The sequence below is a fragment of the Larus michahellis genome, chromosome 3, assembly GCF_964199755.1.
Source record: "Larus michahellis chromosome 3, bLarMic1.1, whole genome shotgun sequence".
In the NCBI taxonomy this organism is placed as follows: Eukaryota; Metazoa; Chordata; class Aves; order Charadriiformes; family Laridae; genus Larus; species Larus michahellis.
The window spans coordinates 46562064-46590035 of NC_133898.1; the positions used below are offsets into that span (position 1 = coordinate 46562064).

The 27972-nt window shown below is 36.9% G+C and overlaps 1 protein-coding gene across 1 annotated transcript; it reads right to left on the minus strand.

Annotated features, from left to right (window-relative positions):
• Positions 1-8336: 8336 nt before the first annotated feature.
• On the minus strand, positions 8337-27043 carry EXO1 (exonuclease 1). Its single transcript, XM_074578242.1, has 14 exons — positions 26996-27043; positions 26301-26474; positions 24490-24609; positions 23460-23583; positions 22543-22680; positions 22112-22324; positions 19773-19960; positions 18839-18935; positions 17975-18191; positions 16625-16880; positions 14894-15386; positions 14304-14405; positions 9994-10187; positions 8337-8669 (listed from the first exon to the last, which is right to left on the minus strand). Exons 2-14 carry the CDS (start codon positions 26459-26461, stop codon positions 8528-8530), a joined length of 2445 nt encoding a protein of 814 aa, XP_074434343.1. The 5' UTR covers positions 26462-26474; positions 26996-27043; the 3' UTR covers positions 8337-8527.
• Between the last annotated feature and the right edge of the window lie 929 nt (positions 27044-27972).

The following is a 27972-nucleotide window of genomic DNA, read 5'->3' on the forward strand; positions in this document are numbered from 1 at the left end:
TAACCAAATTAAGAAGTTGGTACTGCTGCATTCTCGATTCCCAGTCTTCCCAAATCAAGGCACTGCAACTCTATACACAGCAAATGTTTTGGTTTTTTTCAGGTTGAGAAGTTCCCTTTTTGTCTGATGAATATAAATGATACTTTTTTTTTTGCCTTGACCATAAGAATCACAATCACTAATTAAATGATTATTACACAATAAATATATGTGCAATCTCCAACTGAATGAATTGCGGGGAATCAATACTAGAAGATGCTGAACCTCCCTAAGATGCCAGTTCTTGGCTTTCTGAGTAGCAGTACTCCAAATTCCTTATGTTTGAGCACTTGCATGCAGAAGTGAGCAGCAGAATTAAGTGTCAACCCAGGTACAACAGAGAAGAATCTCCCCTGTCTACCACTTGGCTTTGCACCAACATAATACTGGTTATGTAGGAAGTACGGCCATTAGTCTAAACAAGCATTTAAGCAAGTCCTTAACTATAGTAAAAATACAATGGTATAAAAAGGCTACATATATCCGACTTTTTTTCCTTTAAAGAAAAGGATAATGAGTTTACAAGTGGGCTTTCAACTCATGAGCTGATGTGAAGGAAAAAATAGTGAGAGAAGTGAATCACCCTTGTCCTGAGACTTGCGGTGAACCATGACAGGACCTCCTGAAATGTGGGCCTCTCCATTAAGTGACCACAATGAGCTGCTTATGTGTTCCACTGTACCCTATACAAATTTGGATGCATTAATTCTTTGTATACTTTAACATAACTCACAGCAGCATTTAATCATGCCACTAAATGTGTGTAACTTTTAATTTTTCTTTGTGTTAATCTTAAACTGGTACTCTCCCAGTTGCATGATTATATTTTAGTAGATTTCATATGTATTTATCTTAAATCTTACAGCTTCTCTGAGCTAGATACATCAGAAAAATCATGTGGACAAGGACAATTTCAGTTCTGCTTTTTGCATCAATTGAACTCAATTGCTTGTATCATAAACAAGGATAACTCACCTACCAGAATAACACTTCATTGCAGTTCAAAACTGGGTCACTTTTGGATAACAAATTCAGGCTCCATATTATAAAGAGTTACAAACAAGTAACTAAGTAATCAGGCTAGGATTTGGAATAGGCCTCAAATCCTTTGTCTGTCTCTAGCCACAAACACACTTCAAATTTCTGCAGACTTATCCTTAGAGAGTAGGATTGGAAAATTTCTTATTCTCATTACACAAACTGCAAAGCAAAGCGTGGGAAATTAAGTTTACCCAAGGTGACTTAGGTGACAGCATCAAAGCAGGAATTTCAATGGACACAAATGGCAAATATGCTGGTACACAAAACTCTTCCAGTTTGTCCATCTTGAAGGGAAGCAGTAAACAACTGGAGCAAACATTTGAAAAATGCCCTAGCCAATGCTGTTCTTGATAGTTTTGTTAACTATGAAACATTGTTAAGATGTAATTTATTTTCTGTTTACTTGCAATTCTCCCACTTTAGAGGATAAGAAAAAAAAGCTTTTGCATACCTCCTTCTCTAAAAACAATATTAAACAAGAAGGCTTTTCAAATACAGGGAGCAGGAAGGGTATTTGTTTCTTAAAAAAAAATACTACCATAACGCTGTAACAGTTAATTGCAAGCACTGCAGGAATTAAAAATATATTATCTGAATTTTTAAGTTTCTAGGAAGCAGTCTTATTAGCCTTAAGTTTAAAAGCTCTGTTAAACAAAATAGCACATCACATGCATTTTTCAAGTGCAATCCAACTCTTTGTTTTCCACTCAGTTGACAGCCTTTTAAAATTACTGTTTGGAGAGTGATAATTAATAAGAATGTGGTAACAACTCTTTTTTTTATTTGTTTGAAAACTTGGTTTAAAATTAAGAAAGTAGGAAAATTCTTTGCTGTTGACAGCCAAAAATTTAGTGGTCTGTGTAAAACAGATTCATTAATCTCATTTGTAACCAGCTCTGAGCTGGCACAAATACGTTTACAGTAGGAGCAAGGGGCAAGCCACACGGTTTTGGGTTTTTTTGTTACTACCAACAGAAGTAGTTTATTTTTAAGAAATAAATACCAAACAATTAAAGCAACCAACCAACCTCGCCCCGACTCCCCCCCCAAAATATTGTAAGATCTAAGCCATGTTTCTTTCCCTTGCTACTACAAAGATACTGACACCTTCTGGCAGTGATTGAGGTGGCCAGAAAAGAGCTTCTGATCCACTTCCAGCTGTAAAGAACTGCCAAACATAAAATTAATTTGGCTTCAAAGTGGTAAGGTCTACTGTATTTCTGGAAGTTCTCTCACTCAGAACTCAATATTAGAGTTCTGCTGAGTACTTACAGAAGTCATTAATGAGGAAAGATAGCAATCATTTCAGATAAATCAATAATATAATTAAATCCAATTAGTACGAGCTAAGAATAAATACATTTAGTCACTCCCTTGATTTGGTTTTCTAAAATGAGGTAACTAACAGATACATATTGTTGAAGTGACCTCTAATACAGCAGACAAAAACACACAAGCCAATGGATGAAAGACAAGCTAGACTTAAACTAAAAAGCAAATCCGTCATTTTAATGCTTGTGCTATTCGAAGTGTTGCAATGACTTCTTCACTGTAAGTACTTAAATTGTATGTTTTCTAAAAAACAAACTCCGGTGCTTCCTGAGATACTAGACTTGAAACAAGCTAAACAAAATCCTATTTGACACAGGCTGTAAGGGTAGTTCATATTAACTTCCCTGCCCTGTTGTTTCTAAAGTAATGCAAAGAATAAAACTTCCAATCTTCCCAAACATAGTCTTGTCTGTCTTATTGGTACACTCTCTATGCACCTCAAACATTGAGAGTGCCTTGCTCCAGGTCTGTATACATTTGTAACACTAAACACAGTTACTGTAAAGCCGTTAAAGAATCCTTCCCAGAACAGGACCTCACACAGGTATATGCCATGTTCCAAATTCAGACTTTTACATCTGTTAAAAGTAAGATTTTGCCTGGAGTACAGGAGTCTGGGGAGAATGAGAGCTCTTGGAAGAGAAACTAATCCTTCACACAAGGCAAGTCTCCCCGACAAGCATTTTTATCCTACTGACATAATGTTTCCTACAGTCTCCTATATGGAGGAATAAAATGTGTAGTCCCACTTTCCACAGAGAAGAACTGGAGATCAATAGTACTTTCAGATGATACATTTTGGGATACATAAGCTGAACTCAGCATTGAAAACAAGGAAGAAGGTCCTACTCCAAATGGGGCGGTCACTCATGTCATTCACCACAGAACATTACTCTTCAGTTTAAAGTGAAGGTGAAAGCTTAGTTTTAAGAAGTGATCACAGATGATCAAAAAATCATAATACAAGTAACTTAGATGCGCTATATACATAAAGCATCAGATTTTAAACAGATGGAACAGTATATTTTATTGTATTACATAAGCTATGCAGGGCACAGTAGAGGTATCCCAATCCATTTCTTACAGAAGTCATTAGTAGTACCTGAAATGAATTTAACGTATGTTCTTGTAAAATCTGACAAAATTCACTCCATGCCTGGAATACACATTCTGCAGACACAAAGAGAATATAAACAGTTTTAGATACATGCCTCAAGCACAGAACTCCAGTGTCTACTAGAATATTCTTGAATTGAGAAGACTGTTATATAGGATTTGTACTATTATGAAAAATACCTACGTAATAACCTCTCCTGCAGTAGTACCAGAGGAATTCCCCCATACTTAATACTTGACTGTGCAACACATCAGGAGAGGCAACACTTTCTCAAGTCTGTTTTTCATTCAAAGTAAACATTATCACATCAGCCTAAAAGAATCATCTTAAACCTCTGAATACTTCCAAAAAGTTACTTTTCTACCTGAAGGAGACAACTTTTAAATGACTATAGAGATATGCAGATATATATGCACATTTGTCCAGCATAGTTACCTCCTGCTGCAACTGTTCTCCACCTCTTCTGATTTCCAACATCCCTTCAATCCTGTTTCCTAAAACGATTGTTTTGTTATTAACTCTCCCTGCTATTTTTCCTTTTTATGCTAAATTGTGTTATATCATTTTTCCTCACCTCTTCCTTGTCACCTTTAAGTTTTCATCATCCAGTAAAACTTTTTCTTGCGTGCAGAATTCATTCTATTTCTGGCATAGCACAGACACATAATCTCTGCAGAGTCATAGTCTCTCTTGTTTTGTATTCCCTGCCTGCTCTACTCTATGAATTCAAAAGGCTGTATGCCATATGGACTATCCGGCAGATATGGAAGCTGGTGATATACCAAAAACTACCAAAAAACTAAAGACCTTATCAGACCCAGTGCCTCATCATCTAGATCCCATTCTAATATTCTCAATATAATTTGGTTCTGCCATCCATTCTTAAGATAGGTCATGGGTATTTTACAGGAGAGAGGCTCGAAGCCTATATTTGTGATGGATTTTTTTTCATGGGTACTTAAATCTACATACTCCAGCAAGAAATTGTAATTCAACTGTAGGTGATCCTATAACTGTATAGCACTTTTGAGCTAACAAATTCAGGAATTTTTTTTAGTCTTGCCTTCCCTTCCCCACACCTTCTGTCTCCTGTCCTCTTGCTATCAGCTTAAAGCTCTTCCTGACTCTGCTCTTGAAACTACGTTGCCTGGTTTCTGCATTACCTACCCAGCTGGCATAAACATTCAGATTCCCTGTCATTTCAACTGCCAAACTCAAAGGTATGTATTAACATGAGAAAGCCATAGAAGCCACAAGTATATTCATTTCCAGACAGATACAACTAAATGTTAGGTTGCTGCAGCCAAATTCAGACCTGTTACCAGTATAAAATGACATCTACTGTTCAGAAAGGGATTCCCCCCTTTTTCTTCCCTCCTACACTGATAATTTTAATTTGGTACCATATCATTCCTAGACCAAGATATTGTTGAAACAGTCAACTGGTAGTTACTCTTTGAGGCCAGTAGTAAAAGCAAAGAATTGTTTCTTAGCTTCACCACCTCAGAACTGTAACCTTTTTTGTAATCAACAAAATTAAGAGATGCTAATTGATAGACAAAGTATGAATACTGTGAGCTTTTAGTACTTCATAAAGTAACAGTATACCAATGATACATAAAAATGCCACAGTATTGCAAATTCTATAAAATACTATTATGTAAATGTAACAATTGTTTTTACAACCTGTTTGCAAAGCCCTATGGTCTTTCAATACTCTTCAGTCCTATAGAACTGACTCTAACTACTGTATTGATTTCTGTGAGAGGGAACATGTGGTTAATACCAACTGTTTAATTGGAACAAAGAGATTTAACCAGACTCAGTTGAATTTGGAAAAGTCACTTACCTACAGTTTCAAAACCATTACATGATTTGGATGATCACAGACTCTCATAATTCTCTGTGATACTGAATATTTGCAGTTTATATGTTCATTCTGCTGAAGGAATGGCTAGTCAGCACTTTCAAAATTGAAACTTGATTAGACCACCATTAGTAAATTTAGTTTTTCCAGACCAGATTCACCCTTTTAACAGGAGATAGCAATGCCATCCACTTTGTAAGAATACTTTGAAACCCTGAAATTAAGAGAATATTAGTTACAGAAACTAGAAAAGAACATTAGATTAAAAAGCAAACAACACACAGAGACTTATGCCTCCAAGTTGCCATCTGCTTTCATTTCCTCCTACTCATTTCTTGTTTTCCAACCACCCTCATATCCTCCAACTTTCAGATGCCTGCTTTTTAAAACAACTAAGCTCTCCCTCCTTTGCTTCAAGGTGGTTTTTTTCCTCCTTTCTCGTTTTTTTTTTGTTGTTTTTTTTTTTTCTTTTCATTGGGTCATTTTTTATTGTATCTTCCCCCCTACCCCATGATGACCTGTAACAATTTCATAGAATGGTTTGGGTTGGAAGGTACCTTAAATGTCATTTGGTTCCAACCCCCCTGCCATGGGTAGGGACACCAACCACTAGACCAGGTTGCCCAAAGCCCCATCCAACCTGGCCTTGAACACTTCCAGGGAAGGGACATCCACTTCTCTGGGCAACCTGTTCCAGTGTCCTAATAGCTAATCTAATCTAAATCTCCCCTCTTTCAGTTTAAAATGGCTACCCCTGTCCTATTACTATACTCCCTGATAAAGAGTCCCTCCCCATCTTTCCTATAGGCCCCCTTTAAGTACTGAAAGAATGTTATATCTCCTATCTTGATACAGAATAATTTTTACTATGGAATATTACCCTACCCAGAGTCAACTTTAACTTAGGAAGAAAGTCTTGCACAAATTCATTTGCATACTTGTTAAAGTATCTTTCATAAAACAAACATCACTTAACATTAACTCCACACTTAATATAAAACGTACATGCTATTCTATGCTTACATGTATTTTATACTTACAGGTAATATAATAAAGGCCTCTACTCTATCAGCTGCTTTCTGGAAAGAATCCCCTATAATGCGAAGTCAGAACCCAAGACCTCCAAAGCACAAACCAGAAATCATACAGCAGTATTTTTAAGAAATCTACTTTAAGATCATACAAAGTCATATGATCTAGAAGCACTTTTGCATGAATAATTCCTCTAATACCTCCAGCACTCCAGCAAGTTATTATATGCCTTATGCTTTTTAGGGCATTGTCAATTATACTTTTACTCTTCTGTCCATACAGGAGCATACAGGGAAAAAAAAATGGGGCACCGTTTTGTGACAAAATAGTGTCAATATGGATGTATAAAATTTGCTTTATTTCCTCTGATTCTCTCTTTGAAGAAGCTAGAGTAAAACAAGTGATGGTATTTTCAATAAATGAACTACAAAAACAAGTAAGGCAGTCTTTGCAGGCAACAGAATTAAAAGAGGCAGTACTGCTTTTATACATGTAGCTTGCATGTAGGATGTCCTACGCGCCTTTAAAATTACCTGTTCTTGAAAATACAAACACAAGCAGTTTGTCTCTTCTGATGATCCACTAAAGCAGGAACAAGTGGCTCTTTGACTGAAGAGGCAAGCAATAGGCAAGGAGGGACTGTACAAAGCAACCTTGCAGCTCCCACACTGATAAACAAGCAATGGAGGAAAACAAATTTATTTTTATGGTTTCCCTTCAAAAATTCATTCTATCATTATTACTATATTTGTAGCAATACAAATTCATTCTAGACAATAGTTCTATGACTGGAAACACAAAGATTTATCCCTGGCCTTTATTTGTCACATCATACCAGAGATCAATGAAATTTCATTGAAGATCAATGTTGAAAGACCTGCTTTTCAGCAGTAGGGATTTTCTAGTGGTGCGCACGTGAGAGGAAGCCTGTCCTGGAGCATCATTGATTCAATCCCTTATATCCCATACCCAACCCATACCCAACCCAAATGTAGAAATAAGAGGACTGCCCCCACAAATGTACAAATAACCTGCTCTTCTGTACAGCTTCTTTGTAATTTCAGGCTGCTGGGTCACCTTAGTTTCATAGATGCAAGTTCTCTTAGGGAGAAAGAGTACACTGCAATTAAAAAAACCCACCCTGCCTCTCATAAGTCAATTTCAACCTTTAAAATTTTGCAAAAAGCTCAAAGATGGAGGGAAAGTATTAATCTCAGGAATGGAAAGGGTACATTTCAAAGGTACCTTCATCTGCTGCAGAAAGAGACACTATCCTTTCCTAAAAAGGAAAAAAATTAGACATATCTTTACATTGACTCAAATCCAGATTTTAAAGGCAGAAATCTGAAATTCCACCATATTACTTCATGATAATTCAGTCATCCAAAGCAAGGGCCCTAGCTTCCTGGATTCTTTCCCTTTTGCTGATCAGCTGTTGAAGACTGAAACCTCGTTTGTTGTGAGGACAACGCTCTTTTGTAACCTTTAGCTCCGAGGACTGATATTATGTGTGTCCTGTTGTTGGATAAGACTACAAACATGGAAGGAGCAGGTAAAACAGAGGAACACATTGTATTTCTTCAGAGACCATTCTATCAATGTGAGAATTTGGGGACCAAGTATTTGTGATATTCTTTTCTGCAGTTCCCAAGTTATTCCCACCAACAACATGACTGTATCAAATAGAAAGCTAACTGTTGAGAGAGCAGATCTTACCTTATAGGGGAAACAAATAGTTACCGCAGTGTTGGAAGTATAGTGAAGGCTGTTATGAACACCAAACAGCAGTTTTACTCCTGCCTTGGGGCCAGATTAGGCTCAAGAGGAAAGAAGGAAGAGGCAAAGAAGTGATCAGCTATTAAAAATTAAGACACAAACTTGTTCTGCTGCTGTTGTGTAAAGACAAAGCCATAGCTATTGTAGAAACTTGGATTGCGTACACAACGCAATAACAGACTAAATATATAACAGACTAATAAATATATAATAAACAGACTAAAATAAATAGTTGGTTTTCAAAGCATCTTCTCTATATTGATCAAGTTTCTAGAAAGTAATTTTTGACAATGATTAAAAATGTGTTGCGCACAGCATACAGTTCATTGGAATATAGCTCTCTGAACATGACTACGTTCCAGATGATTAAAGATTTCTTCTTCTGTTTCTGGAGTGAGCTGTATATTATCTTTGATTGGAGATAACGGATCTGACTTTTTACAAGAAGGAAGTTTTTCATACTCTCTGCACAAAAAAACAAAGACAAAACAAAGCCCAAGAACGTTAATGATATTATATGTTTCTAACCACAGGCTTGTAAGAACATATTGGTTAAAGTAAAGCAAGACCCCACACTAACTACCCACTCATCTATGAATAAGCCCAAATAAACAAACATTTGCGATGGAAAGTTTTAATTTCAATTTCACTACAACTGAACAACTTAACTGAAAGGGATTTCAACCGTTCCAGTTATCTTGTGACAGAATGATAGCTATTAGCTTTATATCTGAAAGACTGTATGTACCCCATACTACTCTGGGTTGTTAAGTCTTCTAAATAACTGTAGTTTCATATATATCCTGCGAGTCTTGACATTAGGACAGAACAGATTAGCGTCCCACATGATTTATTTGCCATCAGGCGATATAATTCTTAAGACATAAGGCTAATTTAGAAATATTTTAAAATCTGACAAAAACAATAAACAGAAAACTCAGAGCTAAGTCCTGGCAGTGATAAAAAACGTTTTGTGAAATAAATTAAGAAAAGAATGCCCTGAAAGCTAATAAACAAGTAATTTATTTACATAGAAGTCAGTAATATATACAAAAATATATCTCGAGTATATACGCAGAAGTCACAGACCTACCACAACTGGATGGATAAAATGTGGATGTTGGGAGCTAAGTCTTGAAACCATCAGCAGAGAAAAGGAAGAGTGCCATCTAGGCTCACTCTGTTCTATCTGCCTGTATTCTGATAAATCAAAATATATGAATTTTCTCCCTGTGAACAACCCCGCTCAGATATTCCCAATTAGAGATTGAGCAATACATACACAAACACTTTTGCTTCCTCTTTGATACCATCATTCTTAACCCGCACCAAGAGGACAATAAAAAGTGAGATTTCTAAAACTGTTAATACTGTAAGTAATATTTTTTTAAACAGAAATCAGTTGTATGTTTATAATAGCCTACCGTAAGGCCCAAACTTAAAAAAAAATACTTTCATCTGACTTACACCTTTTGGTATTTGATGTCAAACAACAGTAATAATTTTTGTATAAATTATGTTAAACAAAATGCAGTACTTCAATAAATGAATTTTATCTGAGTTTTTTCCTTGTTAGAAAGGAGGAAGTTATTAGAAGAGCATATTTACCACAAATCATACTTCACGGTTATATCAAGCTTAGGAAATTAAAAATTGTATGTAGAAAATATCTATCAAGTTACTACCTTTATTAAATTGTGTGGAAGAGATGTGTAGTCTGCTTTGAAAACTGCTTCTTTAGGGGTGGGGAAGTATACAGGGCACTAAGTAGAGGGTTAAAGCAACTCACCTTTTAAATTGGAAGTTTTTCCGGAGTTCACTAATGGTGGTTTGAAGTCCCAGCTTATTTTCAGCATCACAGTGATTTCTCTTCTGCACAGGTGACAGTTTCCTGCTTAATCCGCTTGCTTTAGCTGGCATCAATGGCTTGAGCTTTGTTACAATACGTGATCCTATACAACTGGATTTTTGTAAACCAGGAACCTGTGAGATTTTAGTATTATAGCACAAATGGTTAAATGACAACCTATAAGCAACAGATATTATGCTGCAAAGCTTATAATAAAAAAATAAAGTGCTTTACATTCTGTTGAGATAATGCAATCTGAATTGCCACAACAAGGTATACTTAGATAGCTTCTATAATCTAAAAAAGGCATCTCCAACACATTAGACATAATGCAGCTCTAAGAATTGGCAAATCAGTTTCTATAGGTCTTTGTATTCTAAAAAGTTGCAAATACACATTTCTCATACGTTCACATGAGAGCATAACAAAGATTCTCCAATGTCAGCTTTCAGAATTTTAAGAGAAGCTACTCTCTGGCATCACTGTGTCACATATGACTGTTTTTCACAAAATTAAGCAGAGCACAGATATCAGTATGATTATATCCCAAGGATCACTAGACCTCTAGCTGGACCTTCTTACGAGGTTTCTGTACCTGGAACTCAAGAGAGCCGTGCTTTGTCAGAATCTCTCTCTCAAAAGCAACCAGTCAAATTTGAACACATCGATTAAGAGAAAAATACATGGGTTCATGGTATCATTTATTCTAGCTATTCATCACCCCTGTTATTAAAAAAAAAAGTGTGCCTCATTTTCAATTCCCTTATCAGTTTCCAAGCACTGACTCTGTTTTTACCTGTTTATAAGTACATGAAACTCATTTTGACATGGCCTAATTCCTATAATTATGTCAGTCAGTGTGAATTTTACATTTCCCATTTTCATCTCTAACCACAATCTCTTATATTCCTGTAATTTTTCCCGGGGTCAATACCAGGCTAACCAGCTGATAGCTACTCAGACTGCTGTTATCATGCTTTTCTAATACAGATACAATATTGTTGATCCTTTTTGCCTTTTTGAACTTCATGCACAAAAAGTAATGAGTTCTATTGTTAAATAGAAGAAACATGCTAAAGTCTGATCTGCAGGATTTTTTTTCCTGTGAGTAGCTTACCACACTTCATAAATTAAAAGTAATACCAATTGCTATCTATTTAATCTCTCTCTCCCTATTTGTACTATATGTGCATAATCATGTCTCAATAGTTAAATACATATAAAGTGCTTTTAGACAAAGTTATGAACTTATTTGGCAAAGAAAGTTTTAAGTGGCTTATTCATATTTTCCATCATTTCCTTCTGTCTTACATACATTTATTGTTTTCCCCAATTTTTTTGAAATTAGCCATTTGGAAGCACTAGAACATTTTACTGTTTGAGCCACTCTGCCACTTCGTTGTAGAATATGAACTACTTACAATTACCAGCTAAGTGATCAATCACTTCCAGCCTGCTATTTTAGCTTTTGTCTGTCACTATGAGGACCAAAACAATTATCAAAATACAGTACATACAGAAGATATGGTGACTGTTTACTGTTGTAAGAAGTTCTTATTTTACAGTTGACTACATAAGATTAGTTTAGGACACCCACATTGTATCCAAATGAGAGATATAAGCTTTATTTACTATAAAGAATAAAGCATTTTGCTTTAACGAATCCTCTTCTCTGTTTTGCTGGATTATCTTTAGAAGATGACACAGCTCTGCCTACTTCAGATGTTTCACTTAACTACTTCAGGTGTTTCACTTAACTAATGCAAACAGCTCTTCCTCATGTAAGTACTTGCTATTGATCACCTAACCCTTTTGTTTTTTTTGTTTTTTTTTTTTTTTTTTTTTTTTTTTCCTTAAAATAAAAGATGCTGGCAGCCTCTTCTTCAAAGAGAGCTCATATCCTGGTTCTTTCCAAAACAACATTGCATTTTGTCATCCCTGCACCACACACACTCATCATACAGTTTTTTATTGAGGCAACACTGTTTCTACCTGAATAGACTAGGCAGATCTTGGAATCCCAAGAAAAATTAGGGAAAAAATAAAGTGTTTAAGATGCAGGCTAAAAATTGGAACGAGAATACTAGGAAAAATAAAAATAAAATCCTAAAACTCTCTGCTTTATAGTATTTTGCTGCTTATCTATTACCTCATTTATTTTGCAAAAAGTGTGAAGCCACCCATAATCCTACATTTCTTTTTGGTACTGAATTACATCAGACTTGTAACCTAATTTAATTAAGCCAAAAATAGAGAAAACTGCATGTCGAACACCCACTAGGAAACTTAAAACCAGAGTAGAATACTCTTTTCTTTTGTCAATATTCGCCTCTTTGCTGAGCTCATAGCAATTGTAGAAAATAATTAGCAGTAAAAACCACAGCTAGAATAGTATCACAGAAAACACTACAAGATCCTGGGGAGCTCACTATCTTGTATGCATCTGTTACATAAAAGCTTCTGTTAGTTTTGATATAAGAATTGACTAGCTAGGCACTTCACATTTTAGATTGGAACCGTGATAACTGTTGACAACTTTCCCAAATTGCCTCCCCCAGTTTTTAAAAATCTCTACAGATCAGCTATGTTATTCAGCTTACTCAAATCAGAATAATTTATGTTTTAAGTGATAGACACCTGCTTCCCTAAATCTGGAACTTATTATTCCCTTCAGTATGTTTTACTGTACTTAACACCAGCAAAGATTTCCCTTGTTTAAACACCTGCAGTAAGCAACCCTAAGGGAAAACTGAGCCAAAAGCATCACTCCTTATCTCTGCCTCCTCCTCTTCAATTCTGGTAACTTGTTCCAATGGTCTCACTGGTGCTACGACTCACACAAGCCTGAGAGTCTGGGTAGGCCCAAGGCCCAACATAATTGACCTTTTAGTTGTTGTCAAGTAGTTTTCAGCCAGGTCAGTTTTCTGGTCCCATTCATTTTAAGTACTATTACCAGCACCAAGGACGCAGAGGGAATGTATGGCCAAGGAAATAAGCAAGGGAAATCCTTCTGATGGCCACTTGCTTTAAAGTAACCCTACTGTCCTCACAGATATTCAGCAGATTCCTCTTGTCTGAAGAACTCCAAGCATTCTGAATTTTTTTTAATCTATGATGCCTACATTACCACAGTAGTTCCATACTGTGTATTCTCCAGTAATTAGTATATTCATTCTCCCAATGTACCTTTAAGCTGAACAAAACATTAAGTGAAACATATTAAATACATTCTTAAAAACAAAGTAACAAAATTCCAAGTCCCAGGATGATTTCATTTCATTGCTCAGTTTTGTTGAGGAGAAGTGGACAAAATCTTAATCTAATGAAAAAGAATCAATTTTTGTCATTAGGTGTTCCAGAAAAAAGAAGTAAATTCCAGCTTAACACAGAAGTTACTAACAATAACCACAAGATGTCACTATTATACAAGCCACACTCAATATTCTCGTTCAGCAGAGAGACACTTGTGATTTTTAATCTGTTAGTAGGGGTGTACGCAAAAGGATGAAAGCATCTTCCTTTGATTTATGAATCTTCCGGCCAATTCTAATGACAATGCCTTAAGGAGTTAGACCAGTTTTAACTGTTAAGGTATTAGAAGTTTTGTAAACTGGACAAATAGTTAAAGCTCTTAGAAATCTCACAAAGACAAGGCACATAAGTTTATACTTAGACATCTAAGAAACCACATAGTAGACAAATTGCATGTGCCCAGCCAATAGGAAAAATAACTGAAATGTGGGCTCTGATGGAAAATTGACTGTCCTTCCATATTGATTCATTAGTGTCTAACAAGGCTTTTAAATAAAGCCGTTAAACAAGAAAGGTTGACTAAAACCTTTACATATTTTGACATTTAAACATGCTTTTTCTAGTCCAAGAGGAAGGAGACCCTGAACTAGCAGATTTGTCACGACAAGCAGTGAAATGAGGTTGTACCTTGTAACTGTATCTGGATTATGAACATGACTGCAATTTGCACCATAAAACCTGTGTATTTACCATGCCCGAGAAAAATGAAGTAATTTTTTGCCTTAGCTTCTTACTTTATACTAAAGTGTTTAAAAATCCCCAAACAAGTTGCAACTGTGATATCATTCACAGGCGGCCTGGTTATAATTCATCTCAGCTCTAATATGGATGCATAAGAATTTAGTTTTCTCTTGCCAACAGGTGCATCGCTTAGGATTCTTTCATTAAGTTCTATAATGAACTAGAAGACAACAAAAATTGATTTTCAGCATCCTTACCTTTGTCTTCATGTTCTTATTTTTTCTGTCAGTTTGAATAGCAGAAGATACTGGAGACCGAGTACATTTATCATCAGCCAGTTTTGAATTGGAGTCAGATTCCTTCATCAAGATAAAATTAATTTGGTTTTAATACGGTTTTGTTGGGGTGGGTTTTTTCTTTTTTTTTTTTCTTTCCCCACACAATGTATATTTTTATATCTACCACATATATACTTTAAAAGGTATAATGTTTTCAGCAATTTTAAGAATTTATACAAAACCTGGGCTTATTTTCAGCAAGCAACACTATGGTGACACACATATGCTTTCTGAAAGGACTTCTTCAGGGACTAACAAAAGCAGAGAAGAAGAGCTAGCCTACCAGGTTTTTTTTTTTGACCCACGGTAGTGAAAGCAGTGGAAAGACTGAAAACAAACTAAACACAGACTTGATTTAAACTAAGTCTATCCATTCTACACTACTGCATTAAGCATTGACAAGTTTTGTTAGCACGAGCTACATAATCTACAGGGTATCATTTTAAAGAAGAGACTGCCCAATTTCTTTTATGATTTAAAGTGAAAGCAAATGCTGAAGGAACACCTACTTTTCTTACTTCTGCATCTGAACCACTGTTAGACACCTGCAGTTTTTCTGAAGACTCCAAACTGCATTCTGCTGGCTCACAAGACCTTTGAGAACATGATGACTGTTCCAGTTCCATTAAGGGGGAGGATTCCTCCTCCAATTTGTCAGATGCTGCCGCACTCTCTGTTTGTACCCCATTAACCCAGTCTTCCTGGGATACCATACAGTTGTTTCTCTGTTGGTGAAACTGCTGTGAAAATACAGTATGAGATGGACCAGGATTTCCCGAATTATTTACATGGCTGCTAAACCACTGGAAGCAACTTTTCTGCGTTTCTCCAGGAGGTGTAAAGATAGTCCTTGTTGATTTTTCAGTTTCTGAAAACTGAGAAACATCTTCTGCTACATGTTTTATTTCCCGTTTCTGGCAATCCCACTCAGCATCTTCAGTTAGATCACTGTCATCCTTCTTTGCTCCACCACCAAACGTAATTCCATCATTGCAGAAAAACCTAAAAAATTTAAAGAAAAAAAAATGAAGGCAAGGGAGAAGTTACTGCAAACGAGTACTTCATCTCCAAAATCCAGTAGTTGCCTCTATCTGCCAATTTTATTTTTGAAGTGCACTTATAGACACAAATTATTTTGACAATGGGCAAAGTCTTAGCTCCTCAGGGAGGCATTTAACAGATAAAACAGTAAAAAAAGGGGGGGAAAAAGCCTCTGTAAACATGTCATTCGTTGACATATACTAATTGACAAATACTAATAAGGTTAAGGTTCTTCATCTGAAAAAGAGAAATATCTCAGAATTCTATAAGATTTAAGAATATATTAATCAATTATCATAAAGCTGAACAGTAGTGTAACACCTCAGCACTTTTTATTAAGGAAACTAGAACCTATCTAGATCTTTTCCATGCTGTAGCAGCAGCTCCTAAAAGTACAAATCAGAAATTTTTAAGAAACTGAGCATTGCTTTAGAGAAGAACCTACCATCACTGACAATTCTTAATTTTTAATGCAACATAACAAGACTCTCAGCTCAGGAAGGTGTGCATTAAAGCTAAATAACATCAGTATTAAGACTGTTCTGTAGAATTATACTGCTCAAAAAAATCCAAATTATTTAAGATAAAAATTACACAATAAGAGACATAGTTGTGATAATGCTTTGTAAAATCAATTCAAGTGTGGCAAAACGCAAGTAAAAAAAACCAGCAAGTTAAAAAAACCTAACAAATGCAAAGTCCCTCTTCTCAAAACGTTGGTTCAGAGATCAGGAGCGTGAACTGAATGGGATGGGATAAGAATAAGTATTTGGCATACAGCATGACCACATTTGGCTTTACTGAAACAAAAAACCCTGTCAACATAAGTCAATATATGAGCAACTGCTTACATATTTAGCACAAAGCAGATACTTTTAAGAGAGATGTCATATGACCTTTACCTGGAAAAGAAATATAGCCAAATCTTAATTAATTCTGATACCCACGGACTAGACTGTACTGAACAGTCCCAGCGTCTTTGTCTCGGCAGCAAAAAATTGACATCATTTATATCACACATAGATAGCACACCTAGCACAAAGGGTTGTCCATCTCCATTCAGGACTACAGGTGCGTTAACACCATTGCATAAGAAGTCCAAGGTACTATTTTTCTTATTTTCAGTATTCAGGTTATTTTGGCAACTAGGACAACAAATAGCATTTTGCTACTTATTAAAACACATGATGCAAGCGTACCTGCTTCTTGTTCCTGGAACAATTACAGCATCCTTCTCTTTGTTTTTCCTTTGTAGAAAGGAAGCAAATTTATTTCTAACTCTAGGCAAGGAGTTAGAGTTTTCTTGAGTGACAGAATTCCCTGAAGAATCAAGGCTTTGTATTGCTGAGACACTCTTTTGTGCTTGACCATCATCATCACTTTCCTTCTTGAATTTTTTTGCTTTGGAAAATGAGTATTGGTTCAACAGATCTCCATCTGAGATTTCTTCTAAATCTAAAAACAATTTAAACATCACTGTAGTAACTAACTATGAGAGAACTGAGCATTACATATATACTCTCCCAGGCTTAAAAGTATTAGCAAGGTCTGGTAGGAAAATTCTTGGCTTTACAGTTCAGAAGACTTTAACAAAGTTGTTTTCTAGTACATAGCCTTAAAAGTAACTTTCTACAAAAAAGTAGATGAAGTGAAGGCAGAACAGCTGAAATGAAATATGATGATGTTGTTTGGTTGTTGGGGGTTTTTGTTTGTTTGTTTTTAAACACTTTGACAGCAAAACTGAACTTGACTTAAAGGCAGGCTGCTAAACTAACTACAAATCTTGATAAACTCCCATGGCAGGGGGGTTGGAACAAGATGACCTTAAGGTCCCTTCCAACTCTAACATTCGATGATTCTAGCTATTCTATGATTCTAAACCAGGGAGTATGAAGATATCAGGAATAACAAAGGCAAAAAAAGGAGCCCTAGCAGCATAAATGAGAAAGCAAAGGGAGCAGAAGAAACGAAAAATACGTAACATATCAGATAAGGCACAATGGGAACAAAGGAGTGTCCCTTCTATTACAAGCTCACAGTTTATTTCGTCACATATAACTTCGGTGGTATAGAAGACAAGATAGCGCAGATTTACTACAGAAAGCAAGGAAAGTTGGAGTAAAGAATACCTATACATGGGATACAGGCAGCATGGTGTTAGAAGAGTACAGAAAACGTTCTTTAAGTTTTCTGTCTCACCAAATACCAAGTCTAGGAAAAACATTTCTTCACAGGCCATTATAAGATAGAAATTAAAACCAAAAATATCTAAAAATAGAACAGTTGTTATTAAAATTGAAAAAACCCAAAGTTTTATAAAAAATTAAAAAAGTTAAAATCAAGTGCTGCTGAAAGTTTGCTGCCATCCTTAATCATTATGTACGCTTAAGTATTATGGCTCATCTTGCAGCTTGTCAAAAACTGAAAACAGGCAATAAAAGCTAGAGTTAGGCCTCTAAAAATCTCATGACATCAAGTTAAAGATTAAATCCTTCCTTTCCCCACAAGGATCTATTGTTATTGATACACTTATTTTAATAAAAACATACCATTCCTTGGCCTTTTTGCCAAGAGCTCTTTTCCTGGAAGTTTTAGCCCTTTAACACTAATTATCTTCTCCATGCCTCTGGTTGTTTGTTTCTCTGGTAAAGGCATTTTAGGAAGAACAGTATCTGCATTACGGCCAGGCTTGTAGTCTCTGCTCCAAATGCTATTTACATGATTAGAATGTTTGTCATTCCAGCCACAACTTCTCTGCTGCACAGGCTAAAAAAAATATTGAAAAACAAGACACAGGTTTATAATTTTTGTCTTCCACATATGATTTCCTGATTTAGTATATAAGGACATTTTGACATTTGCACACCACCTGCTGACACATTCTACACAAACATTTTCTTTTTGTTACCACATTTCTCAAGCTTTCAATACAAATTATTTTTTTTGTATGCTGCCATGACTACTTCATTCCAGTATGGCCCAAGTAACTAACTACTCAGACAAAATTAAAAGTTTAAATTTTATTTCTATTCAAAAAGGCTAATTTGGTAAAGTATCTTCCTCAGACTTATATACTTGGAAGAAATCATATACTCCAAAACTCTTTGAGAAATTTCTTTTTAAATCAGTTACTTCTGTCAATAGTATTAAGGACTTATCAAAAAAGTTTGACAGGAAAACAAATATTAAAGTCAAATGTCTTGAAAAGTAAGATTTTACCGGTACAGAGAATGAGAGCTATGTGTTTGTGGGACCACAGTTTCTGTAACAGCAGAATAGCTTTCGCTGCCAAGTCAGTTGTGAATAACATTCAATCATGTTTTTCCATAAACATTCAGACCCATGTCAAAATCTCTGTATGTAACAAAAGGTCCTGGTCCTCAAACCAGGACACCGTAGAACAAAGATATTACCTGTGCAGTGTCAGGGTTATAGTTATCAATTTGTTCCATTGTATCGATATCAATGTTGCCAATGGCAATTTGAAATGCAGTAACATCACCAAAGTGTCTGTCCCCATCATATTAAGGGAAAACATCTGAATATTATAATACATTTCAAGAACTGTAGCATGAAAGTTAGAATAGCCGTTTCCCATTTTTATGCCAAAAGCATTGCTAGAATATTAACCAAAAGCATTAACACTAGTACTCATGGCTCAATCTGATGCAACAGCAATTGTAATAGATCTGCAGTACCTGACAAATCATGAAAGTCAAAAGGAAAACCTTCAATGATCAACAGGAAAGTTACCATCTTTCTCTTTCTTAATTTCTGGAAGTGCCAGAGATTATCTGGCTTGAAGAACATACAAAGCTAGTAACTACTTCAACAGTCCCCTCTCTTTCTTCATTTTCCTAATCTTCCATGCTGAAATTTATGATGCACAAACTGGCAAAATGCTACTTATTCTATAGGGAGAGAACAGGGAACGCTTAGATTAGGGAATGAGTTGAACACTGATTACAAGAATTAAACTGTCAGAGATTATAACAGACTTAACACACACAGAAGTTACAGACAGCTGTAAAGCAACTCAATTTAAGTATAACATGTATTTAATGAGTTGGTTTCTAAAAAATAAAAACAAAAAAAAAACCTTCTGCCTAAAATGACATGTCAATGTTAGGTCACCCAGTTACCCCTTGGACTTTTTTTTTTTTTTAAATAAATTAGAATCAAAACAAAAGAGAAAAGGAAAAAAAACCCAAACAACCCCACAACTTTTTAAGATTGCAGAAGAACCAGGCTTTAGTCAATAGCAGAGATACAACGGAAAATAGTATAAGAAACCACAACTGCTCACCCTGATTTCCCCACCCTGCTGTTTCAACACATAAAGGATACCGTCCTGCATAAATGAGTGTTTCTGGATCAATATCATCACCATATGCATTCAGAGGAACTAATTTTCTGTTGACAGGATCAAAAACTAACTGATAAAGGAATGTATTATTGGCTCGTGTAAAACCCTGTATGTATTCTTCTGGTACTGTTATATTCATCTTCAAGTACTGCCCCATTTTCTTAATAACCTGTCCAAAAAAAAAAAAGCTTAACTGCTTCATTTAAATGGGTTACACAAAAGGTTAAATACATGTCAATTATTAAGTATCATTGCTTTTCATTAAACATAGAATGTGTTACAACAAACAGATTCAACTTAAACAGAGGAGAGGAAAAAAGAAGTTTAGTACATTGTTTTCCTACTCACAAGCTGTTTACAATCATATAAATAACACAATTTAACTCTTCACAAGGACTTCTTGTCCAATAAATAAATACAAAATCTGACTATAAATACAGAGCACCTCCTAAAGTATATTTGTTAAAACTAATGCATATCAAATTTTATTATTCATATTACCAGAACACATAAGCAATATATGGCTGTTTTTAGGGTACAAAATCAAAACTAACCAATTTCTTCCCCAACCTCCCCCATTACTCATCCTAAAACGGCTACAGATTGATCTGGTAACTTCTCCTATACATTGTTACTACACCACGCTAAAAGAAGTTCCTATTAATTCATTGACCACTATGTTTTTCAGTTTCACAGAAGGCAGATTATCTTCTTTTGAAGATCATTTGTCATACTGCCAGAGGCAAGAATCTCTCCTCCTCCCTAAATAAATCATCAGGGGTATTTTGGCCATGCATCCTAAGTAAAGGGAAGTTTACTCAACTCACTAAGAAAAATGAGTTCGAACTGGCACTGTTGGACTACTTGGTATCTTTGACTCAATCATGACTTCCCAACGCTGTTGGAAGACAGCTGTGATAAATCACATGACAAATTACTAAGTGAAAGTTTTTCACATGATTAAATCCTGACACTTTGCTCAAAATAAGATAGATACATTAACTTCAACAAAATCACGGTTCTTATGGGAAAAGTTCAAAGTTCACTTTTTACTTCCACAAAAGCCAACAAAACCAGTTGCTTTGATGCCTGCTTTACATAAGGGGAGACCTTATCACTCTCTACTATGACCTGAAAGGAGGTTGTAGCAAGGTGAGGGACAGTCTCTTCTCCTAAGTAACGAGTGATAGGACATGAGGAAACGGCCTCAAGTTGCGCCAGGGGAAGTTTAGATCGGGTATTAGGAAAAGTTTCTTCACTGAAAGGGTTGTCAAACATTGGATCAGGCTACTCAGGGAAGTGATCGAGTTACTATCCCTGGAGTTATTTAAAAGGCGTATAGATGTGGTGTTTAGGGACATGGTTTAGTGGTGGACTTGGTAGTGTTAGGTTTATGGTTGGACTCAATGATCTTAAAGGTCCTTTCCAACCTAAATGATTCCACGTTATAAAACATTTTAAAACTAAAAATCATAGTTCTTTGCGTACAGCCTGTGTGAGAAAAACACTAAAACGTACAAGTAACTTAAGAAGATAATACACCAAGTTAATTAGTTTGCATATTCAAATGCTTTTCTGGATTAGATTTACCGGCCTTTAAGACTGCCATGTAAAGTATTTTTCTTTTCTGCTCTTAAAAACTCTCTTCTCCCTTACTACCTACACAGAAGTTATCCCCACTCTCTTAGCCTCTGCATTTCCTAATAGTAGATTTGTTTTCATTCCATGCATTGGATAAGAAAAAAAAGCTACCTAATTTTTTTGTTTTGCACTATACCAAATTTTTCTTCTATAACAATGTTTTTAATATGTAAATGTCTGTATCCATATGTATGTAATTAAATGCAAAACAGGAATCAAATAAGATTCCCAATCCCTGCCCCTCCTCCACATAGACAAAATTGTACTTATGCAAAAGTAACAGAGTTCAATTAGCAGTTCTAATAACTAATCTGCAAAAGCTGGAGAAAGAGCAGGTAATGCGAGGAAAAAAAGAATAACAAAAATCTGGAGTCTTACAAAAAAATTAAGTCTGTCCTCAAATAGAATATGCCCTTGAAGGATTAGAACAATTCTTAGTTTAAGTTTACATTGGTGTATTTCATTAAATATACAACAACTTCAAGACTTGAGTAAGTTTAGTTCAGCATCTGTCTAAAGCACGGGTAAAAAAATACTTCTTTTAGCATTCTCCTCAAAATGGAGAAAGTCAAGGACACCCCCCATGTATTTTCAATTCAGTGTTAATTTCATATATACAGATACAGGCTCCCAAAAAGCAAACACACAAAAACACATGAACAAATGAAACCAAGTTTACCTTTATAATATCTGGATTGTTGGCTAATTTTAGTAACTTGCATGCTTTAGCTAACCCAATTCCATGAATTGATGAGAGGTAGTCACAACCAGAAAGAATACACATGTAGCGGAATTTCTCTTCTGTAAATACATTTCCAAGCTGCTTGCAGTTTCCTAGTCGAGCTTGATCTATCTCTAGTCCATTTCCAAACTTGTCAATTTTCAGAAACACCTGGAAATTAAGAGGAAGTGAAAACAATAATTTCCACCCATAAGGTAGTTTGTTTCACTTGGTGGGAAAAACAACACACCAAGTGCTATTGTCATCTCTTCTGTTTCCCCCATTTACTGTAGAAGAGTAAATCCATACATCGAACACATTTGGCAACTTAAAACTCTGCTTTTAAGATACCAGCAAGAGGTAAAGGCTATTAATATTTTCTTCCATACCTTTTTACATCCAAAAGCTAAAAGATCAGAGTCCTCTGTAATTATAGCTTGAACCATGCCAGTCTTATTAAGATAAGCCAACTGAGCATCAGCTTCATAAGGAGCAACAATACAATCAACTCCCCGAGCTCGTGCAGCCTGTACGTAAACAAGAATCATAAAAGTACTTCGCATCAATTTTCAGTAATTATCTTAAGACATCTGAAAGCGTAAGAAACTCCACCTCAATAAACTGAAACCGTGATCTTTTTAATCACACCCCACCCCACATTAGAGCCTGATATTTCTTACACAAAACTCAAGTTTCAAGCAATTTAGACCTATATAGTCTAGTTTACAAAAGAAAAAACCTTTCCTGCGTTGGCCTGTAACACTATGCTCACTGCATCTGACCACGGGTGCCAGCTTCAAACTCATGCAAGTTACATTCTGGACAAAGGAAAACGGCACTAGAACAAACACAATACTATTTTGATAAAGATCCTACGACTGCAGTGGAAGGACAGCATAAAGCTATTAGAAAAGTTTTTAAGCAGCCAAAATTTTCTCTGTAGTCTGTTCTCAGAAACTAGCTGAGGGGAGGACAAAAAATAAAAACAGCATTTAGCTTTTGTGTGGCAAAATAAAACTGTTGGTGCTACCAAAGTCACTTAATAGCAGTAAAAAGAGATGTATTTCAATTGAGACATCATCATTATTTATACAACTGGGCATAATAAACTTGAAGTGAAGTTAAAGTTTGTTAATTGTGCCTAGCAATCTAATGTATGCAGGACAATCAGAAGCTAAGAAGGGGGGAATATTTTTCTTGTCTACAAGAGGTAGTCACGTAGCCATATAAAAGCAGAGTATGACATGCTATCTACTGCGTAGGTTTTTTTTAAAAACTGTCAGTATCAACAGCATTGACAACTTACTTTAATAACGTCATGAGCCATGACATGGGTAACATTTACACTGCGCCCAAAACATTCCCTAGCTTCTGACAATCTCCCTTCCTGCAACAATTGTTTCCCCTTCAGAAGATTGGCTTGACGCTTCCTGAAAGATAAACAAAAATATCCACCAATTGCAGATTATTTTCCACTTAAAAGAACAAGTAGCAGAAAGGACTGAGAGAGACAGGTAGAAAGGGGAGGGAGGGAGGGGGAATAATCTGTTTTGCATATGAACACTTCCCAGATCTGTTCTACTGTGCAATTTTTTAAAACACAGGAATAACTAAATAATTGTATTGACAAGGATGATTAGATTGGCATGTTGAAGTTCATAATGTTTTCTCAGAAAACAGTGACAAGTCGGCAACTGAAATCAGCAGTGTAAAAGAAAAGATCCACCCACTCTCAGTTGCAGTAAAATAGATTTAATGGAATTTGAGAGTATCTGACATTAGATACTTATTGTTTTAGAGGACAGAAGGCATCATTTACTTCATTCCAAATATTGGAAATTGTTCACTGCACACCGAAGGAAACATACGTCCCATGAGAATTTATAAACAAAAACAGTGAAAAATTCTCACCACTTCACTGAAAAGTCCCATTATATAAGGACCAAAGCTGGAACAAGTTTATCTGATTATTTGCAGAGAAATGAAGAAGGTGGTGTTATTTTTAAATAAAATTACATTGGGAAGAAGTATTTTTGTCTAGAGGGCGGGTAAACTAAAAGCCTTTAATGCATTACGGGAACTAATGTTCAGAGGTTTACTTCCTTCCTCTATAAAAGCGCTTTCATTTATGAAGTGCATTTCTATTTTTGGAATAGAACCTCTAAGAAGAGGTTGGTATGATTTTTAAATGTAAATTAAATGAAATAACACTACACTGCAGGAAAGTTTATCAGAGATTTCTACCTAGCTGAAGTCTGAAGCTTTTCAACTTTGAAAATGAGTTGTAGTGTTAAACATACTACTTTGCTTGCAAATCAATACAGTTCAGTACTTACTCTCGTCGGGCCTTTTCCACTTCCTTCTTAGAAGGTAGGGTGCATCCATCAAATACCAAAATTGGTTTAATTCCAAATGAGAGGAGCATATCAACAAGTTTCATGCAGAAAGCTACATAACTGTATCAACAATAACAAAGGAAAAGAACAATAAACTTTATTGTTAAGCACAAGTCTATTGCATATTTTCTGTTTGCAGGAAAGGAGAACTGGAAGTTTAGGACTAACTATTGTTCAAGGATCTGAACGGGCCATGTATTCCCCCAGAATCACAAAAATAAGAACACTTAAATGCTGGGGGTATTTTGGGTTTTTTTGGTTCCTCTCCCTTATTTGTAGGGAATTCCAGACATAATTTAGGTATTTCCTCAGACCACTGATCTCCTTACCTGTTATTTCTGCAGATCCCTATGAGATCTTTTTATCAGCAGCACAGAATTAAAATCTAATAGCTTCTGTAAACACTAAGCGCATTACGATGGCACTCAACAACAACAGAATATTCAAGTTTGTTTTTTCTTTTAAAGACATTGTTTAAAACAGCAAGAACAACAACCTCTCTGGCAGGGAGACATCTGGGACATCAGAGCACTTAGATTCTAAGTATGTGAGCACTGAAGAAATTGGATTTAGAGCTACAAAACATAAACTGAAAAATAACTATGATTTTTGAAAGACAGAAGCGAATACGATTGCAGCTATATAAAATTCATTTGAATTGAGTTATTAAAGTGTGAAAGGACTCTCTACACTACAGTTAAAGTGCCAGTCTAAGATCAGTGAACATTTGTGCATGGAAACGAGATTTGGTAAGAAAATATTCATGTAGTTAAATTCAACCATTATGACTATTAATGTTTCTCCTGTCAGTCAGTTTCTTTCTCAGCTGAAGCATATCCTGTTCCCAGGACTCTGAGGGATCTCCACTGCCTTCAAAGGCAGGTAGCAGGGTTGGATGAAACTCTACAGTTCTTCATATAAACAGAAGCAGGAATTAAAAATTTGAACCCATTTACAAACTAACTCTTTCTCACCTCCAATCAAACAATCAAAAAATTTAAGTGAAATTTGATCTAGACTAATAAGTACAGCTTTATTTCTGAAGATATAAAGATTATTTTTCATTTAAAACTATATTCAATTTAAAATAAAAGTTCAGCCCAGTTTTCCAGAGATGGGCAAGAGATTATGCAAGTTTCATCTAAGCTCCAAAGCTGAACTTGAAATACAACCACAATTTGTGTTTCCTTCCTTAGGAATATCACTGTTTAAGTGAAAAAGCCATGTTACATTAGAAAAGCTACTCTTACTAAGAATATAGTATGTTAAATAAAAAAAAAATTACACTTTATTCAGGGCAAAATACATCTATCAGAATTCCTCAGTATCATTACAACTTTTGTCACAGGAGTATCTACAAACTATCACTTCGTACAAATCAGGTTCCCAAAAACAACACTAGATTGGAAACATATGAATTGCATCTACAGCATCTCATCAGAGAGATTAAATAATAATTGAGAGTGAGACATGCTGGAAAAAACTAATTCACTTAGTCATTGGTATTTTACTATGAAGTATTTCATAGAGTTTTTCCCCCAATATATAATTCCATATTGATTTTGCACAGTTGGAAAGCTATTTACTTACAACCAACATTTCCATTTCCAAAAAGTACAACTGGGACAGAGAATTCAGAAGCAACGCTAAGAAGTGAAACTGCTTTAACTTACTTTTTAGCTCAAGAAACGCCAAGTTAACAAAACTTTAATTTGTAAAAGGGCTGAGACCGAAATGGAACAAAGACTTACAGATCTGTTGGCTCTCCTCGGGCCAGCTTTTCAGCACAAGCATAAGCACCTTTGTGCAGCCAACAGTAGGTGTCCACAGCTACCGTCTGCCCTTTGTATTTCTTCACGTGGGTAGGTTCAGCAGCCTCCTTAATAAACTGCAGCAGGCCCTGAATCCCCATGATGTTGCTTAAACTGCAGTCGGGAAAATGAAAAGGGTGAGCACGCGGAAAGCCAGGTCAGGCTGCAGACCGGGTGCTGGGCCAAACCAGAGACACGAGAAGCCCCTGCGACTGCCACCCTGCGCAGCCGGAGCTCCTTCCCGCCGTCCGAAGAGATGCAAAACCTTTAAGCCCGCAGGCAGCCGGGGTGCAGCAGGCCCCGCGCACGCTCCCCCACGGACAGCGGGGCCGAGGGGGAGCACAAGGCGCGCGGGGCACGGCCTCCTCCTCGCGCTTCGGCCAAGGGCCGGCGGATACCCCCCGCGCCGTCCCTCACAGCCTCCCCCCGATCGGCACGCACGTACCGGCACCGGGAACGGCACCTGGCCGAGGACGGGAGGGCCTGAGGCAGCTCTCCCGGCTCGGGGCCGTCTCCCCCATGGCGCCGCCGGCGCCTTTACCTCGGGGCGGGCCGCCCCTGCCCGGGGTGAGGGGGTGACAGAGGGGGTGACAGGGGGGCCGGAGGGGGCCGCGGGGCGCCGCGCGCGCCAGTACCTGACTAGGGGGAGGAAGGGGAGACCCGCGCGCGGCGCTGCGCCCCGCTCCGCTCGGCCGTGGCGCGCGGCAGTCGCCCGAGGCTTTCAAGCAGCGCGCGCTCAGCGCACTGGCTCCGCCCCGGCGGGGGGACTACAAGTCCCAGCATGCGCCGCGCCGGCGGGGAGGCTGTTATGGCGCGAGCTCTGCCCACTCCCGTGAGGCGGCCGGGCCTGGCCCGGTCTTTGGGGTCGCCGCTCCGGGGGTGGGGGTTGGAGCGGGCGTTTAGGTGCTTGGCCAGACTGGCTGTGAGATCCTGGTCGTTTGGGAATGGCTCTTGTGTTGTGTACCGGCAGTTTTCCGGAACCTTCTCTTTCGTTTGAAATCGAGCTTGAAAAATAAGGATTTAAAGACAGCGTTTGTACGACAGCCACAACTGATGGGGAAGGGGGTTCTGAGGGGGCCGTGAAATTTGCTGCTAGCTGAGGAAGTGCAGCTAATTCAACCATCTGCAAAAATATGAAAATACATGCAATACCCTCAAACAGATTTAGTGCTTTAACACTGAGTCAGCACATCCCGTGCCAGATTCAGTTCTGCTGACTCTCAGCAAAGCATAGAAAAATGGGCAAACGTTGCTTACTTAATGTTGGGACTAACACGTGTGTTTGAAAGCTTAGTGTTGTCAATACTTCCTAATGCAAATTTTCTATAACCACTAAGTCGTTAGTGGAGAAAATTATGGTTAACATCCCGGAAAGACTGTGTCATCATAGTATTTAGCATTTATTTTCAGTTCTTTTTATCCTTGCTGTCTGGTCACATCTGTACCCTGGTATATAGAAAAGTTTTTCAGGTAGTTATCAGCTGAAAAAAAAAACACAAAAAACCCACCGTAGGAGTAAGAATGTATTTGTGTCTGTTGCTTTCTTACAATATTTGTATGTAAAGAAGCTAAACACCAGTAAGTAAAAGTTACTGGTCTAAGTAGAGGTATG

Coding starts and splice junctions, on each gene's coding strand:
- EXO1 (XM_074578242.1), bottom strand. CDS start 26,461: ATGGGGATTCAGGGCCTGCTGCAGTTTATTAAGGAGGCTGCTGAACCT. Junction 24,610..26,300: donor CGAGGAGAGCCAACAGATCT/GTAAGTCTTTGT, acceptor TTGTTGATACAG/TTATGTAGCTTTCTGCATGA. Junction 8,670..9,993: donor AAAAACTTCCAATTTAAAAG/GTGAGTTGCTTT, acceptor TTTTTTGTGCAG/AGAGTATGAAAAACTTCCTT.